Source organism: Quercus lobata, chromosome 9, assembly GCF_001633185.2.
Source record: "Quercus lobata isolate SW786 chromosome 9, ValleyOak3.0 Primary Assembly, whole genome shotgun sequence".
NCBI lineage: Eukaryota > Viridiplantae > Streptophyta > Magnoliopsida > Fagales > Fagaceae > Quercus > Quercus lobata.
The window spans coordinates 53,023,158-53,038,610 of record NC_044912.1 but is presented as its reverse complement, the minus strand read 5'-3'; the positions used below and the strand labels follow the sequence as shown (position 1 = coordinate 53,038,610).

General features: G+C 32.6%; 1 protein-coding gene across 6 annotated transcripts; it reads left to right on the top strand.

Moving 5' to 3' along the window:
• Nucleotides 1–7,097: 7,097 nt before the first annotated feature.
• Nucleotides 7,098–13,579, top strand: LOC115959401 (UBX domain-containing protein 1-like). Of its 6 annotated transcripts, none has more exons than XM_031077766.1 (11): nt 7,098–7,161; nt 7,255–7,359; nt 7,424–7,500; nt 8,477–8,556; nt 8,726–8,786; nt 10,444–10,511; nt 10,643–10,724; nt 11,402–11,482; nt 11,612–11,689; nt 12,427–12,546; nt 13,270–13,579. In XM_031077766.1, exons 2-11 carry the CDS (start codon nt 7,266–7,268, stop codon nt 13,450–13,452), a joined length of 924 nt encoding a protein of 307 aa, XP_030933626.1. In that variant the 5' UTR covers nt 7,098–7,161; nt 7,255–7,265; the 3' UTR covers nt 13,453–13,579. The 6 variants fall into 6 exon arrangements, with proteins under 6 accessions (XP_030933626.1, XP_030933625.1, XP_030933627.1 ...); XM_031077765.1 differs by having other exon boundaries at nt 11,606–11,689; XM_031077767.1 differs by lacking the exon at nt 11,612–11,689.
• The last annotated feature ends 1,874 nt before the right edge of the window (nt 13,580–15,453 follow it).

Here is a 15,453-nt window from a genome sequence, read left to right as displayed (position 1 = left end):
ATAATAACCTTAACTATTGCACCGTAATTTAATCTGAATAGTTGGGATGATGAAAAGAGATGAAAGATAATGAGGTGGATCTTCAAGTGTATTTGTGTGGAGCAATATTTGGAGACAGAATTAAGTTAGATGGTAGAATTTGAAGAAGAAATTTACTAATTCCTTTGTTTGGTGACCTTAATTAGAGGAAATTGCATTTTTTCGCATGAAATTTTAGTTGAGATTTAAGGTCACAAATTTCATTTTCAAATTTAGTCAGATCAGGCATTACTTTCCACATTCCTCTCTCAGGCCTTCTTTCGATTTTTCCCCTTCCCCATTCTTTCTATTGCTTCCTTCAAATCTTTTTCCCCTTCCTCATTCTTTCCATTGCTTCCTTCAGAAAAAAGTTTGGTGATCAAATCTTCACCAAACCCTTTTTTTTTAGAATCATATTTTCACCAAACTTAAGAAATTAAATAAACACATGTCAAAAAATTATAGCTCAATTTAAAATTCAATTTATAAATCTAATTGAATTTTCTCTTAGTTTTTATTTTAGATAATAATAATAATAAACAATAATAACATTTGATTTTCACCGATGAACCACTCCTTAATTTCACTTTGAGCATATCTTGATTTATGGACATGTTATAATGACTATTTTGACCCCTAGCCCAACAAACCCAAACTGTACATAAATTGTATGCATGATCGTTATGGCCCAACACAATCAAACTTATTGGTAGGCCCTTGTTTATTATTACTATTTATAATTATGAATAATGATATATTAAGAGGAAAGAGCGGATGGCCCAGCCTACCTCCATCTTTGGATGATTGGACCCAATCAAAGAAGGGAGGAGATGGAGATTGGACTGTTCCACAAACAAAAAACAGTTCAACAGGCAATATTATGGAAAAGAAAATTTACATCTCCAGGAACAAAATTAAAATCCCAGCAAGAGAGTGAGCTTAGGGTTAAGGCCGATTTAATATCAGATAGGAAAGGAGCAAGGAAGCATGGAGGAAGTGAGTGAAGATGCAATAGGGCTTTAGTGACTTCTTTAGAGTCTCCTTCAATGATAACATAGTGGAGGTTGTGGTGGACTGCAAGTTTGATTGCTTGGAATGCTGCTTAGCAGATGGGGAAGAAGGCAGATTGGGCAAAAACAGCATCTCCATATTCATTCCATCTTGAACAAATAGGAGATGATAATTATTAATGATGACCAAGCTGAGCAGTGATCAAAATATGACTTGAAAATATTTCCAGCATCTCCCTGTGGTTTTGGAGTGTGCCCTGCAAAAATAATCTGATTTCTAATCCACCAAATTGGTACGCTTTACCTGCTACCAAGTTCAATCAGTCCCTTGACATATATAGTAACCAAAGAACACATGATATGATAAAGATGGCAATTTTCGCTTGTATAATGTATTATGTATGTGCAACTAGGGGATATAATTATTGCTTTCCAATCAATGAAGCTTGGTTTTAGGCTTTACCTTCACCCTTGACACTGCCAAGTTCAGTCACTTGCATTCTCACAGCCTGGTGCACATACAATGTGTGACTACCAAATGGAGCCAAGACATGAATTTCCTAAGAATTGACCAACCTTTTAATTAAGGGGAATGTTAGCTTTATACAATGGTAAGCTTTATACCCTTTCAAACCTTATGCCTGGGCTCTACTAGGGGCCCTGCCAATTTTTTTTTTTTTTTGGGTGGAGATGACAAAATTAAACTTCCCAGTTCTATGTAATGGTAAAGCATGACCAGGTAGTATAATGTACAACAAAAAAAAGGTTCACAAGAACAAAAACAAAGGGCCAGTTTTCCAATAGCTTATAGTAGTTAGAGCCTCACCTCAACCTGCCCTCTCCCAGCTGCTGCATGCAGGAAAGTTGAGTCTGAATATCTCTATAAGCCAAAATGTCAGAGCAATCAGCAAGAAGCTACTTTAAAACATTCAAATTTCCTCCTCTATCAGCAGCATGAACAGCCTTGTTCATCATCTCCCACTTGTAAACTGAAGGTATATCCCCAATGTGCTCCACCATATTCTCCTTCCCCAAAGACAAGTAAAACCTCAGAACTCTTACTCCTGGCTGCTGCATAAAGCATATCAGTAACACCATATTCTCCTTCCCCCAGAGACAAGAAAAGGGTTCCCGTCAAGAAGTTCTAGAACAAGACCCAAGTCTCCATTGAGGCAGCAGTATACATAAGCCATCCTCCATATTGAGCTCAAATGAGAGAATTTTTCCCTCTTGGATTCACACTCAACAAGAAGTCTTCTTGCAACCTTAGATATATATTTAAATTGCCATGAAAGAACATCATTTAATATACATATATATATATATATATATATATATACTAAAAATATCAGTTCAAAGTAAACAATCCCTAATCAGCCACCCTCCTGCCAACAAGCCTATACAAGGTTTGACTAGAGATCAAGACCAATCATAAGGTGTCCATACTTAATCTATAAACTAAACTAGAAATAGTTGGTATTGTTGGTTCTGCTTTTGCGCCTTCAAATGCTATCGAAAACAAAGTAAACTCTTCTTTTTTAATGCGGCATCCAAGTGCTGCCTTACTCAATGACCATTGGGTTCAGTCAAATAATATACTTTACCTCAAGGACAATCACACATCACAGAAGAAAAAAACTTTAACAACTAGAATGGTTAAAAATGATTTAAGAAATAGCAGTTTGAAAATCCATTTATGCTTAGAAAAGCATTATTTTCAAGCTAGAATGGTTAAAAATGTTGTAGATGAAGGATGAAAACAGTTCACATATCCCTGACAAGGCACTTGCTAATGCCCATGTCAGAAAGCTTTGCAAATAAAGATCTTTCCTTGATTATCAACACATTTTGGGGCTTTAAGTCCCAATGAATGATTCCCAATTCATGCAAATTCACAAGCCCAAAAACCACACCCGTTACAAATATAAGCTAGAGGGTTAGAAAGATGCCGATCAAATATAGATAATACTACATGAAAAAATGCCTACTGAACAAGGGCATTTAGCCTACACTTTTGTTCACATGGTCTTGACAGGCACATAGAGCCATATTAAAGCATTGAAATTTAAATATACAATATGCAGTTCTTCCACTTACTCACTGAACTTATGGGCAGTTCAAAAGACTTTTTGTAGTCCAAAGAAAATTTCCAAGGTTCTATCAAAACAACCCCTGGAATAGATCTTCTATAAAATACCACTGTTACAAATATAAGTAAACAATCGGAACAATAGAATGCTACAATCATATCTTCCACTCCCATCCCACTTTGATAACTTAACCAAGTTTACGCATCTACTGAAACTTACAAGATTCACAACAAGAGCACATTTATTCCAAAAATCTAATGAACAATAGAATGCTACAATCAGAGATCGATTCTTCAGTAACATATGATTCAAAGTTTTAATTCTCATATCATATTTGTTCCTTTTTAATTTTCCTTGAATTTTCTAGACTAAAATTGTCGCTCTTTTAGAATTGCTTGGCGCCTGGGTGCTAAGAAAATGTGGGAAAATAAAAGGAAATATGGTTTTTCTTTTTTATGCTTTGTTTGGTTGATAAGAAATTAGAAGAAACTGAAAGCCGACTGAATTGAACCGATTGAAATGCAGTCACTTCGGTTTGGTGTCAGTGTCAAATATGGCAAAAACTGAAAGCATCAATTTGACGGAAAAATTGAAATTGACCAATTTCACCCCTAGTCATAAGTATTCTAAAATTAAATAAATACTGTGTGCTCTTTAATCAATAAACCAATTGAAAAGAAAAGCTTTCATTTAATAACACAGAGATCGCATATGCAACCATGTATAATGCCATACTAACAAAGATGTACACATATCCAAACGCAAAAAATTAGAATTCTAAAATGATCAATATGGTCGCTTAAACAACCAAGTACAAAGGATTCAAAAAATCAAATCGAATCTAAACAGAGAATATACAAAAAAATCTTGAGAGTGCAACATCAGCATGCAAATCATCGGTGATACTTGGACTTCTTGGCGAAATTAATGTCAGGCTCAGGCTTAGGCATGTCTCTCAAATCTACCAATTGAATCTTTCTTTTGGCATTTTGAACTTGTTGGTACCTCAATTGTAGCTTTCTTTTTGAAGATTCCAATTTCAACTCTAATGAGTTCCCCTTCTCCTTTCTCTCCTCTTCCTTTTGGATCTCTTGCTTCTCAGAACATGTGTTGATTGCTTGCGTTGATGAACTTGATTCCATCTGTTGTTGTTGTTGTCGCTTTTCGGAACATGTGTTGATGGCTTGAGTTGACGAACTTGATTCCATCAGTTGTTGTTGCGCTTTCCTTTGCCGCCATGCAGCCAAATTGATCTTGACCACAATCCTCTCTTTCTTTGTTATCCCATCATCACCGTTCATCATGGTGGTACTAGAACAACAAGAGTCAGTAGTGCAAGTAGAATCCGTAACAGTCTTTGCATCACTCTCCTTGTTATAGTCCTCCAACTTGAAGTCTTTAGGAACCTTCATCCTAATAACATTGCATGCTTTCTTTTTCTTTTCACCGTTCATGGCGGCACTACTGGTACTGGCAGCAGTAGAAGACAACATTGAGATTGCTGATTCCTCGTCATACCCAGAACCAGAAAAGAGCGTCTTCTTCTTCTTGTTGCTATTCAAGTTACGATGCTGCATTCCCATACGAGTGCTCGCATCTAAACCCAAAAGCACAGACATAGCCATGGCCGGTCGGCTACTGAAAACTTTGGCGAAAGAGAAAATCTTGGAGAGAAAGTAATTTGTTTCTTTTTTGCTTTTTTTTTTGGTTTTGTTGCTTAATTTAGTTTCTTCTCAAAGTCAGATATTAATACAAAATAGAACCGACTTCAATGAGTGTAAAACCTTGTAGGACTAGGAGTTCTTGGTTTCCAAAAACTAGTAGGCAAGAATAGCATGATACAAAGGGCTTAATAAAAGTAATGGCGCGTGTACTCCATAGTCCGTGTAATACAAAGGGCTTAATAAAAGTAATGGCGAGTGTAATACAAAGGGCTTAATAAAACTATTTTTTGTAAAATAGTTTATACTTATAACATTATTTTGCTAGAAATATCCGGCTAAACATAAATAAATTGTATTAAAGCTTAGTTTAGTTTGACATTGCCAAAAAGTTACTTCTCTTTGTTGCATACCCTCAGGGCAGCCCAACATAATCTATGGCAAAAATTTTATGTAGGATCTTTAATATGTAAATATTAATTAAATAAAGTTATTTAATATTAATCAAATTAAGGTTAATTTGATATATTAAATACATAATTTGATGAATAATATCAACTAAATTAATGTTAATTTCACATAGAGAATTGAATATCACAGTTGAACCATAAATATTAATAAAAAGAAATAGAAATATGTTACAGTTAAAAAAATATAATTTATTTTGAATATATGATGATGCATAAAGTTGTGATCTAATTTTTAATTTTATATCTTGTTTTTAAGAGAGGGAGATATATATATATATATATATATATATATATAATATTATTTGGTGTGTGGTTTTGTAGGATATCAGTTTACAAAAATTAATGTCTCAAATTATTAGGGGAGATTAATCTATAATTGATGATTTTACACATTTACAGCATTTTTTTGAAACATTTCAGGTTCTGTTGGTCTCGTACTTTAAGAGTCTTAATAAGAATGAAAAGGAAAAATGCGCTAAAAGCACTGTAAAAACAACCTTTAAAAAATTTGTAGTATCCTTAACATTACTAATTTAAAAAAAAAATGCTAAACATTTAAAAATATATATATAATTTTATAAAAATTTGGGTATTTAACCATGGGAAGTGGGGCCTTTTTCCCCAAGGGGAATTTATTTTTTTGGTGGAGCCTTGGGCCGGCCGTGTACACCCTATGGTTTTCCATATAAAGGGAGCAAAGGCTCGTGTGTGAAGATGATGATTATTCTCTATTAAAGGTACTGGTAGAAATAAATTTATGTTCTTATGTTAATCTTTTTTATCTTCCAACATTGGTATTGAACCGAAACTTTGCGCCTCTATTTTCATGCATTAGGTTGGTTATTTTAGAAAATTAATTATATGGCTAGAATGTACGCCTCTTAAGCTATGAAATATGATTTTCTTGATTTATTTATAAAATGAAAAAGACACAAAGGATCGAAGTTTGAGTTGAGATTTTTATTTTTCTCAAAAATGAGGGTTTTAGAGGTTGAAGACAACCTCCAAGGGGGAGCCCTACTTCGGCCACTGGAGAGTACATCAAGTGGAGACTTTTCCAACAGTTGGTCTCCCTCAAAATCACCACCAACAGATAATGCTATAAATACGATAAATTATGCCTTTTTAAAAAAAAATTTATTATAGCATATTAAGATGACAAATTGAGCTTTCTCAAAAAAAAAAAAAGAAAAAAAGAAAAAGAAAAAAGATGATAAATTGTGATTTGAGTAATATCATTTTTATTGTGACCATTATTGCTTAGATAGAGTTGAGTTGGAGTTGAGTAATTTCATTTGATGTGAGTATATAGTTTAGATTGAAGCAAATGGACACCACTTTAGGTATTACATATTTATTTATCAGTAAAGTTAGGGTCATAACAAAAATCACAATATTTTCAAAACATCCCTTTACAATTTTCCTTCTACCTCACATCTGTGCCCATCACAATCTATTATTAAATTTTTTTTTAATGGTATATGTATGAAATGGTAGGCAAATAAGGTGTTATTGTATATCTTTGTTAGTTTTTTTTTTTTTTTTTACATTAATGGGGTAAGAGGATTTCTACTTTTATATCGTCTTTATTGGAATTGGAAATACGAAAAAGTGGTAGTTGAATTATAAGAAAAATAATTTAAAAAAGGCATTTAATCACAAACCCAATCTAATAAATGACTCCTTCTTAAAAACAGTAATTAAAAAAAAAAAAAAAAAAAAACACTAACGACTTGCTAACAATTGTGCAACTGTGAATGGTTTCTACTTTTTACTTACTACTAATCATATGAATCCATAACTTTTTTGGTAAGGTCTTTTTTTTTTGAGAAAGATTGAAAACCACAATTTATACCTTACCCTGACCTGGGTTTTCACCAAATTCAATCAAACCCACTCCAGCTCCAACAAGGTATTGTCTTTCTGTTTCATCCTCAAGCAATTTTGATTGATTGCTATCTGTTTGTTGAATTGACTGTGTAAAGTTATTCAATGCATCCAACAGCTTTTGTAGAAATGGCTGTTCCACAAGTCAACAAGAAACTGCTTGATGAACTTGAAGCCATGGGATTTCCAAGGCCAAGAGCAACACGAGCTCTTCATTTTTCTGGTCTGTCTATTTTTGTTTTCCTAATTGTGAATGAACATTAATAAATGTTTGTGTTAATAATCAGGTAATTCTAGCTTAGAGGCAGCTATAGAATGGGTGATTGATCATGAGAATGACTCAGACATTGATCAGATGCCCTTGGTATGAATTTGATTTCTCATCTTCGTTCTCTTCTTTGCTTACATTGCACATGGATTTTTATTTACTTATTTTTGGTATTCTTATTCAATGATATCCTTATTTTTAAACTTCAATCTTTATCAACTAATGAAGTCTCTTGTATGGTACCATATCCTCAGTCATGCTGAGAATAACACTAAAACTATAGTTTGAACTTTGAAGTGGGTTTGTGTTTCACAAAACCAAAATATTTGATATTCACATTGTAGCTTCTTGTATAACCTTTTTTTTTTTTTTCCCCTTGTTTAATTAGTCTAATATTCAAAGGGGCAAGGTGCCCAACAAAAAGAAGAATTCCTTTAAAATATAAGAAAAGGAGTGAGAAAAATAGATTATTGTATGGCATAGTCGGCTATTTCATTTTGAATAGAACTCACAAATAATTGTTAAAAAAAAAATCCTGATCCGAATTGCTAATTTTGATCTTCTCCATCAATTTTAAAAGATGGCTTGGGGATTAAACTGTAATACTCTTGGTTTGATATTGAAATAAAGAGAAACATTTTAAATAGAACATATATTGGCCAGTAATCTTCAGCTTTTTTATTTTGGGTATATCTACCAGGTGTCTGCTTATTATAAGATAGAGGGTGTTCATACAATTGAAATTCTTTCTCATATACATGCTTGTTTAGCGGACAGTTTTGATTGGGTAGTAAGAGCTGAAGTTTATACGGAACAGTCAATTGTTGTTTAGCTAAGTATCTTTTCTAATATGATCTTGTTTTTATCAGTTTGTTTTTGTGGGTAGCTTTTGAGATTTGGAATTTGACTTTATCTTTGCTTCTTGTAAACTCCGTTTCATTGAAAGGAGGTGGAGAGAAAAAAATTGTCTTTGGTGAATATGTTGATACATTTTTTACATGAACTTATAAAATCTTTGGTGTTGCACATACTGTCACTAGATTAGTTTGCTTGACTGTTTAACTTCTCCCAGGTAGCAGTGGATATTGATCTTGACTCACCTCAACCTTTCGATATCACAGAACAAATGAAAATAAAGGCACAGGAACTAAGGTTTCCTTTTCTGTTTTTCTAGAACTCCCCCTCAGATTCTTTCTCCTCTTTTGACCTTTTATATATAATTCTTTAATCTGGTTGAATATTTGAAAAAAATTTCAGATTGATCTTACTATTTCTGGCTAACTGGTTCCTTTCCATGACTACTTATGTTGTTGAGTTTCAGGAATAAATCACATAAGAAGAAAGAAGAAGAAGAAAAGAAACTGGAAAGGCAAAGGGAGAAGGTATTATGCAGTTATTTCTATGGTTTACTCTTTCCTTATTTGATAGCTCCTTTACAGATTTACCTTGCCTTTTCTAAATCTTGTTAAGAATTTTGATTGCCCTTTTAACTTTTTTACTGCTTTTTCTCTAATGGAAGACAAAGAGAGATTTGGGGAGGGATGGGGGTAGATAGTTAAAATAGTGCTTTAAAACACAAGTAGAAAATGTGTATAGTATGAGAAATTTTAAAGTGAAGCTGGCAATTTATTAGTATCAATTGATATATAATTAATCTCTTTAAAGCTTGCCTTGGTGTGATAGCAAGTACCTTCCACCAAAAGTAGGTTGCAGGTTTGAGTCTAGGAATTAGCCTCTCCAGAAAAATGGGGGTAAGGTTGCCAATCAATCACCTCTCCTAGATCCCACAATAATGGGAGCTTTGTGCATTGAGTATGACGTTTTCCTTTTTCAAAAGCTTGCATATATTGTCTATTGGTTCATAAAATATGACATTAGGAATAATATGCAACTTATTGTACAAATAATGATTAATGCAAGTTTTTCTACATATATCCTTGCAGTTTTCTCCTAAGTAGACTCTTCTATACTAGAAAATTACCATGATTATAATGATAAATTGAATATCATGGTTGAGATGATTTAATGAGTGGAATGTGAATGGTAGCTCCTTTTGAAGAATTATAAGAGGCAAAAAGTTGGTTCTAATGTTCAAGCCATAAAATATGGAGTGTTTTGGACTCTTGGGATCTTGCTTAGCTAGCCTAAATTGAAGAGTCTTATTTTATTGTTTATCTAAGTAATGTTGTTTCTTGTTTAGTTTTAATTAATCTTTATTAAAGTTGGGGTAATTTGATAATTTCTAGATTCTTGGGATTTGGCTGTACCAAAGGCCCATGAGTCGTATATTATGTTTTGAACTCCTTTTCTTTTTATTCCAACTACAAGATTGAGTGTCGAACTTGAAACATTTGCTAGTCACACAGAGGAAATTCATGATAACTTAAGAAGAATTGTTGCACTTAGGAATGAGAAATACAAGGCTCAAACTAATATTAGAAGATTATTTTCCGAATTCAATGATGGAGATATGATTATGGTTCATATACGAACTTGGTTTAGTATTCTTTTTCTTTTTATTTACAAAAACTTAGTATTTATAGGCCTTTATACTATAAATTCATTGAGAGATGTGAGTTTTAATAAAATTATTGTAACTTTTTTTTTTGGGAAAATAATTATAGTAGGTTTCTTAAAACCTTGCCTAGGTTTATCATTCAATTCATTGTTTTACCATCAATCAAACATCAAATTCTTTTCAGGATTCATCAAGATTCAATCCTTTTTTATTATCTAACCTTAAGTTCTTAAATATCCAAACCCATTCAAGAATATTTCAAGAACATATCAAGAAGCCTAATATAGTTGAATTTCTTAAAGATCTTATATCATGATTCCTAAATTCTTTTTACCTCTGAAAGACATTATTCAACAGTGAACTTGCCATAGCTTTTTTATATTTTAGAACATATTATTGATGCTTCATTGTTGGTTTTTGTCAAATCAAACTCTTCTGTTTGTACTTTGGGATTCTGTTAAGAGCTCGTTTCATGTACTTGGCATTTATTTATAAAGACTTTTGTTGTGCTATTGTTCCAGGAGAGGATTCGAGCTAGTAAGGACCTCACTGAGGCAAAGCGAATTCTAGAAAGCAATGAAAAACAACGGTCTGTCTTAACTTAGTAATTGTTTTTTCTATTTGGCAATTTTATGTCTATTTATCCCTTATTGTCTTTAAATACATTAGATTTTATTTCCTTCTATCTTAAATATTAATATATTCACTTTGTTTTTTCAGTTATTTAGCCTTGAAAAAAAAAGAAGAGAAGGAAGAAAAAAGGGCAAGGGAGAAAATACTTAAGAAACTAGAACATGATAAGGTACTAGAAAAATTTTTCCACATTTCATTGTGCTTAGAACAATTATTAATAGATTATAATTTTTTTCTAGTAGATTATGTGTGTGTTTGGGAATCATTGAAAACATTTTAGCTTTTAGCTTTTTGTCTTTTTGTTTTTGTTTTTGTTTTTTGTTTTTTTTTGTTTTTTTCCAAATAATCTAACTTTTAGCTCTTTGTAACGCATTTAACATAAAAAATAAAAATAAAAAAATTATAAAAAAATAAATGTTACCAAAAACTATATCTTTCGATAAACACTGTGCAAATAAGTTACCGAAAATACACAATTCCCAAATGAAAACTTTATATTATAGATTTCGCTATCATTGTCCTTAATACACCTTTTCCCTAGGGCCTGCCCATTTCTATGGAAGGAGAATTTTTTATCTTTACAGTATTTTATGGTCAATAAAACTAGAGAGAAATATGTATTTTGTGGAAGTTGTGCTAATACAGGAAAAAAGTTTTCAAAAAATATTCTCAAAGAACTTGAAGTAAGCAACAACCAAGAATAGAAGAGAGACTAATGGGTTTTTATTTTATTTTAAATTTTATCAAGTGATAATTTATATTTTTTAGTTCATTATTCCTGATTTGAGGTTTAATACATTTCTCAAGAATTTTCCATGACTCAAAAAACTATGCATGTCTTCATAGGTAGAAAGGAGGTCAAGACTTGGATTGCCACCAGAAAGTCCATCTGTAAAACCTTCCACTCATTTGTTGCAGGAAAAAACGGTACAGTTATTTTGAAAGTGATGTTTATAGAACTTAGCACTCTTCTGTGCCATTGCATAATATAAATTTCTTTACTTGAACTAGAGGGCAGAGTTATTTTGATGTTGTTCTTTTTATTATTAGTTGCAGACATCATTGCCTCTGAAGTCTGTAACAAATGCAGAGCAGATGAGAGAATGTTTAAGGTCTCTTAAGCGCAATCACCAGGTAAATTGCTCATAGTGTAACAAGCACAAGAGTTCGGAGACATTTCAAAAATAGATTGGTTTATGTGTTTTATGACATTATTGTAGAACCATCACATTATAAGTGGTTTCCTAAACTATTTTTAGCAACTTCATTCTGTGGTTAGAGTGTGCTTCAATTTCCTCGTCATATGTTTCAAAAGCAAAGCATAGTGTTGAAGTTTTCCTAAATAAAAATTCTGGTATAGTGGACTTCTTATATGTGAAACATTTGAATAGAGGGTGGTTTTTTTTTTTTTTTTTGGAAATCCATTGGGCTAAAGATCTTCACAAATAAATTGTCACAACAATGAATTTCCTTTGCATTTGAGTTTTCAGATAAATGGGAGGTACTACATCTTATTATTTACAAGATAGATAGCTCTCCACGACCTTGTACTAAAAAGCTCCTTGCTTTACATACAAATACTTAAAGAAAGAAAGCGCATGCTTGAATTCTTGAAAGCCTTTTAATTAAACTAAGGTGAAGGTACATGCACCTGTTATAGTATAAATCACATGCATAGGATATTTTTAGGGTGCCTGCCATAGATATTTTTTGCATTTCTTTGACTTGTGAACTTTGGGTTTCACCAGTCCCAAATGTAGTCCATTTTTGTTAGTTAAGATTGTCACATGCTATTTCATTAACTTCTATATTTTACATGTTACTCTGTCAGCAGCCTGATTCCCCCTGCCTTTTTCTATTTATTCGTCTAGAATGATGGTGCCAGAGTTAGGAGGGCCTTTGAAACTCTTCTGATCTATGTTGGAAATATCGCAAAAAATCCTGATGAGGAAAAATTTAGGAAGATTCGACTTACTAACCCATTATTCCAGGTAAACAATTTCTTTGATTGATGTGGTTGTTGGGGGGGGGGGGGGAGGTGGGGTGTTGCTGAGGTTTGATCATGTTGTTTAACCCTCCATACCAACTATATGAGTAATCTGAGCTGATTGAATCAAGTAGAGACCATTTGTTATCTCCACCAAAGTCTAGATTGTCCTTTTGATGGAAACTTTTGGGATAGGTTATTGCCACAAGACACTGGTAATGCCAAGTTATTTTCCACGGAAATTAGGTTACTTTTGGTTCGGTTTTGGATTATTATTGGGTTCACTTTCATGATTTTTAACTAGTAAAAAATAATACATTAATTCGCCAGGCTCATTTGTATGAAAAATGTAGCCTCATTAGTCATGATGAGAGCCAAGAGCTCTCCATCCTGATTGTTGGATCACCATATTTAGTTTTTCTTTTGATCACTACTGTCTAGTAATGCATAGATTTGACAGAGTGTTATCCTCTTTGTAGCCTTAAATTGAACGGTCTTAATATTTACTGCTTTTATGGTCTGTCACTATTTCCTGTTACATTTGTAGGCCAGCATGTTCCTCTGTATAAACACGATATACCCAAAGAAAAAAGAGAAGGGTTTCATAAACATCGCTAAAATTTGGCATATAATATTTTTATTTGTTTTTCTTGGTTTAGGTGTACTTGTATTGTAAGATTTCTACTCTAGTCATTTGTTTATTCTTTAGCTATTTAACACTTAACAGGATAGAGTTGGGAACTTGAGAGGAGGTATGGAATTTCTTGAGCTCTGTGGGTTTGAGAGAACAGAAGGAGACGAGTTCTTGTATCTTCCTGATGATAAGGTCGACATGGAAATTCTAAACACAGCTGGGTCTGAATTGAAGTCTGCAATGACCAACCCCTTCTTTGGACTTCTAAGTGTGTAAGAGAGGATTGTACTATGATTTTAGGTCAAATGACTTGGGTCTAAAACTTGGCCACAAAGAGAATGGTAAAAAATTACCCAATTGGGAATGCCGTGTATTTGTCTGGTGTTTGGTTCCTCACCATGGCCATGGGCTTAAGAAAATTGTAGTGCAGACAAAAGAAAGAGCTTGAGAATGAATGAAAATTATTCATGGTATGCATCTTTGATCTCCAAGGAATATTCTTCCAAATTTCTACTTTAAAATTTTCTGCAGATTTTTCCTTGACTCTGCAAATTTAATGGCAAAGGCTTTCTGTTCCACCTCTCTCTCTCTCTCTCTCTCTCCAAATTTAATTGGCCAATGCAATTTTATATCTTAGACATTTTCACTAGGAGTGTATTCCTTTGTGCTAACGTAGCTAATGGCTATTGTGCTAACGTAGCTAATGGCAAAAAATCACTTTTTTTATGCGTTAGTTTGTCATCAGCAAACCACTCTTATGCATTAGCAAACCACTCTTTGCATAAAAGGTAAGGATTAGGTCAGAGTTGCATTGAACCAATCTGGATGATGTCATGTGTCTACTATTGGACATAATACTTGTGCAAATATACACAAACATTTTTGTTGGGTATTTTTATTTTTTATTCTTTCTTTTTGTTTCAAGAGAATGAATAAAGAGAATGGATAACGGATGTGAAGAGAGAAATAATTTAATTTTTTTTAATATTTTAATGAAATAGTTAATGTGAGTGTTGTGAAAAGTGATTAAGTAAAACAGAAAAAATGGGATGTTATGTTAAAATAGACAGAAATTTTTACACTAGTTGATGTGAATGCTCTTAGGCAATGGCCTAAGTCCCAAACGGAAGAAGACCCCCCCTCTATTAACCAATAAAATATAATTAAGGCCCTCTCACCTAGGAAAAAAAATCAAGGCCCAAGAAAGCATTGTAACAAAAATTTTAATTAATAATTTTTTCTTAAAAGAAAATAAAATTATCCCCTCTTTAAATTATATGTATTCTGTAAAATTCTTAAAGTGCTTTAGTCAATCTTTAACTGTTTAAGAGTGTGAAAATATTCATTCTCCCAAACATAGAAGGTGAAGAGACTCTTCATCTCTCTCTTCTCAAACTATTAATAGTTTTATAGACAAATTCATTAAATATCTGATCTCAATTTTGCCAAAAGAGAGATTGTGACTATTTGTTAAAATAAAAGACACATTCTCTCTCCATCTTGATTTTCTAGGGATCAAACCCCAATCTATTCATTGCTTACATTGCTGCTTTTGACTTTCCTACCTCTTTTTTTTTTTTTTTTTTTTTTTTTGTAGCTTACTTTGTAATTGCTTAGCAATCAATGTACAATGTGTTGACTACTCTCCTTTCATCTTCATTTCTAGTTGGCTTTATTTACTCTCTCTCTCTCTCTTTTCTTTTCTTTTTTTCTCTCTCTAGTTTATGCAATTGGAAAGCCTTCTCCCTTTCATTGTTGTTCTTGATTTCTTGTTGGTTGGGTGAATGAAAGAGTTTGAGTTTATTTCTATCAAATCCTTAGTCTTTTTTTTTTTTTTTTTTTTTTTTTTTTTGAGTTTAAATTCAATAAGGACTTGGGGCAATACCCCAAGTTTACACCCTCTAATACCAGTATGTCATATTAGCATTTTATAAATTAATTAATGAATATGACTTGTCACATACAATAAGTCCTCCCTAATACCCAATTTCAAAAAGGTTGAAATTTGGAACCTATCTTACTAAAATAGTAAAATCCCCCATCCTCTTTTCAACCGCAAATGAACCTCTAACCCACTAGAGATTTTGTCGAATCTGCCTTAGAAATTGTCATACCAAGATCTCTCTTAATAGTTATCACATCAAAAACTTAATTACTAATATTGAATCTCAAAAATTTTGAAAAAGTACATTTTAAATTTAAAAAATGATATCAAAAGCTCCATAAGCATTATTTAATTAATATTTAAATATAAGAAAATGTTGCACTTAAAATTGT

Coding starts and splice junctions, on each gene's coding strand:
- LOC115959401 (XM_031077765.1), top strand. CDS start 7,266: ATGGCTGTTCCACAAGTCAACAAGAAACTGCTTGATGAACTTGAAGCC. Junction 10,725..11,401: donor AGAAACTAGAACATGATAAG/GTACTAGAAAAA, acceptor ATGTCTTCATAG/GTAGAAAGGAGGTCAAGACT. Junction 11,483..11,605: donor ATTTGTTGCAGGAAAAAACG/GTACAGTTATTT, acceptor TTTTATTATTAG/TTGCAGACATCATTGCCTCT.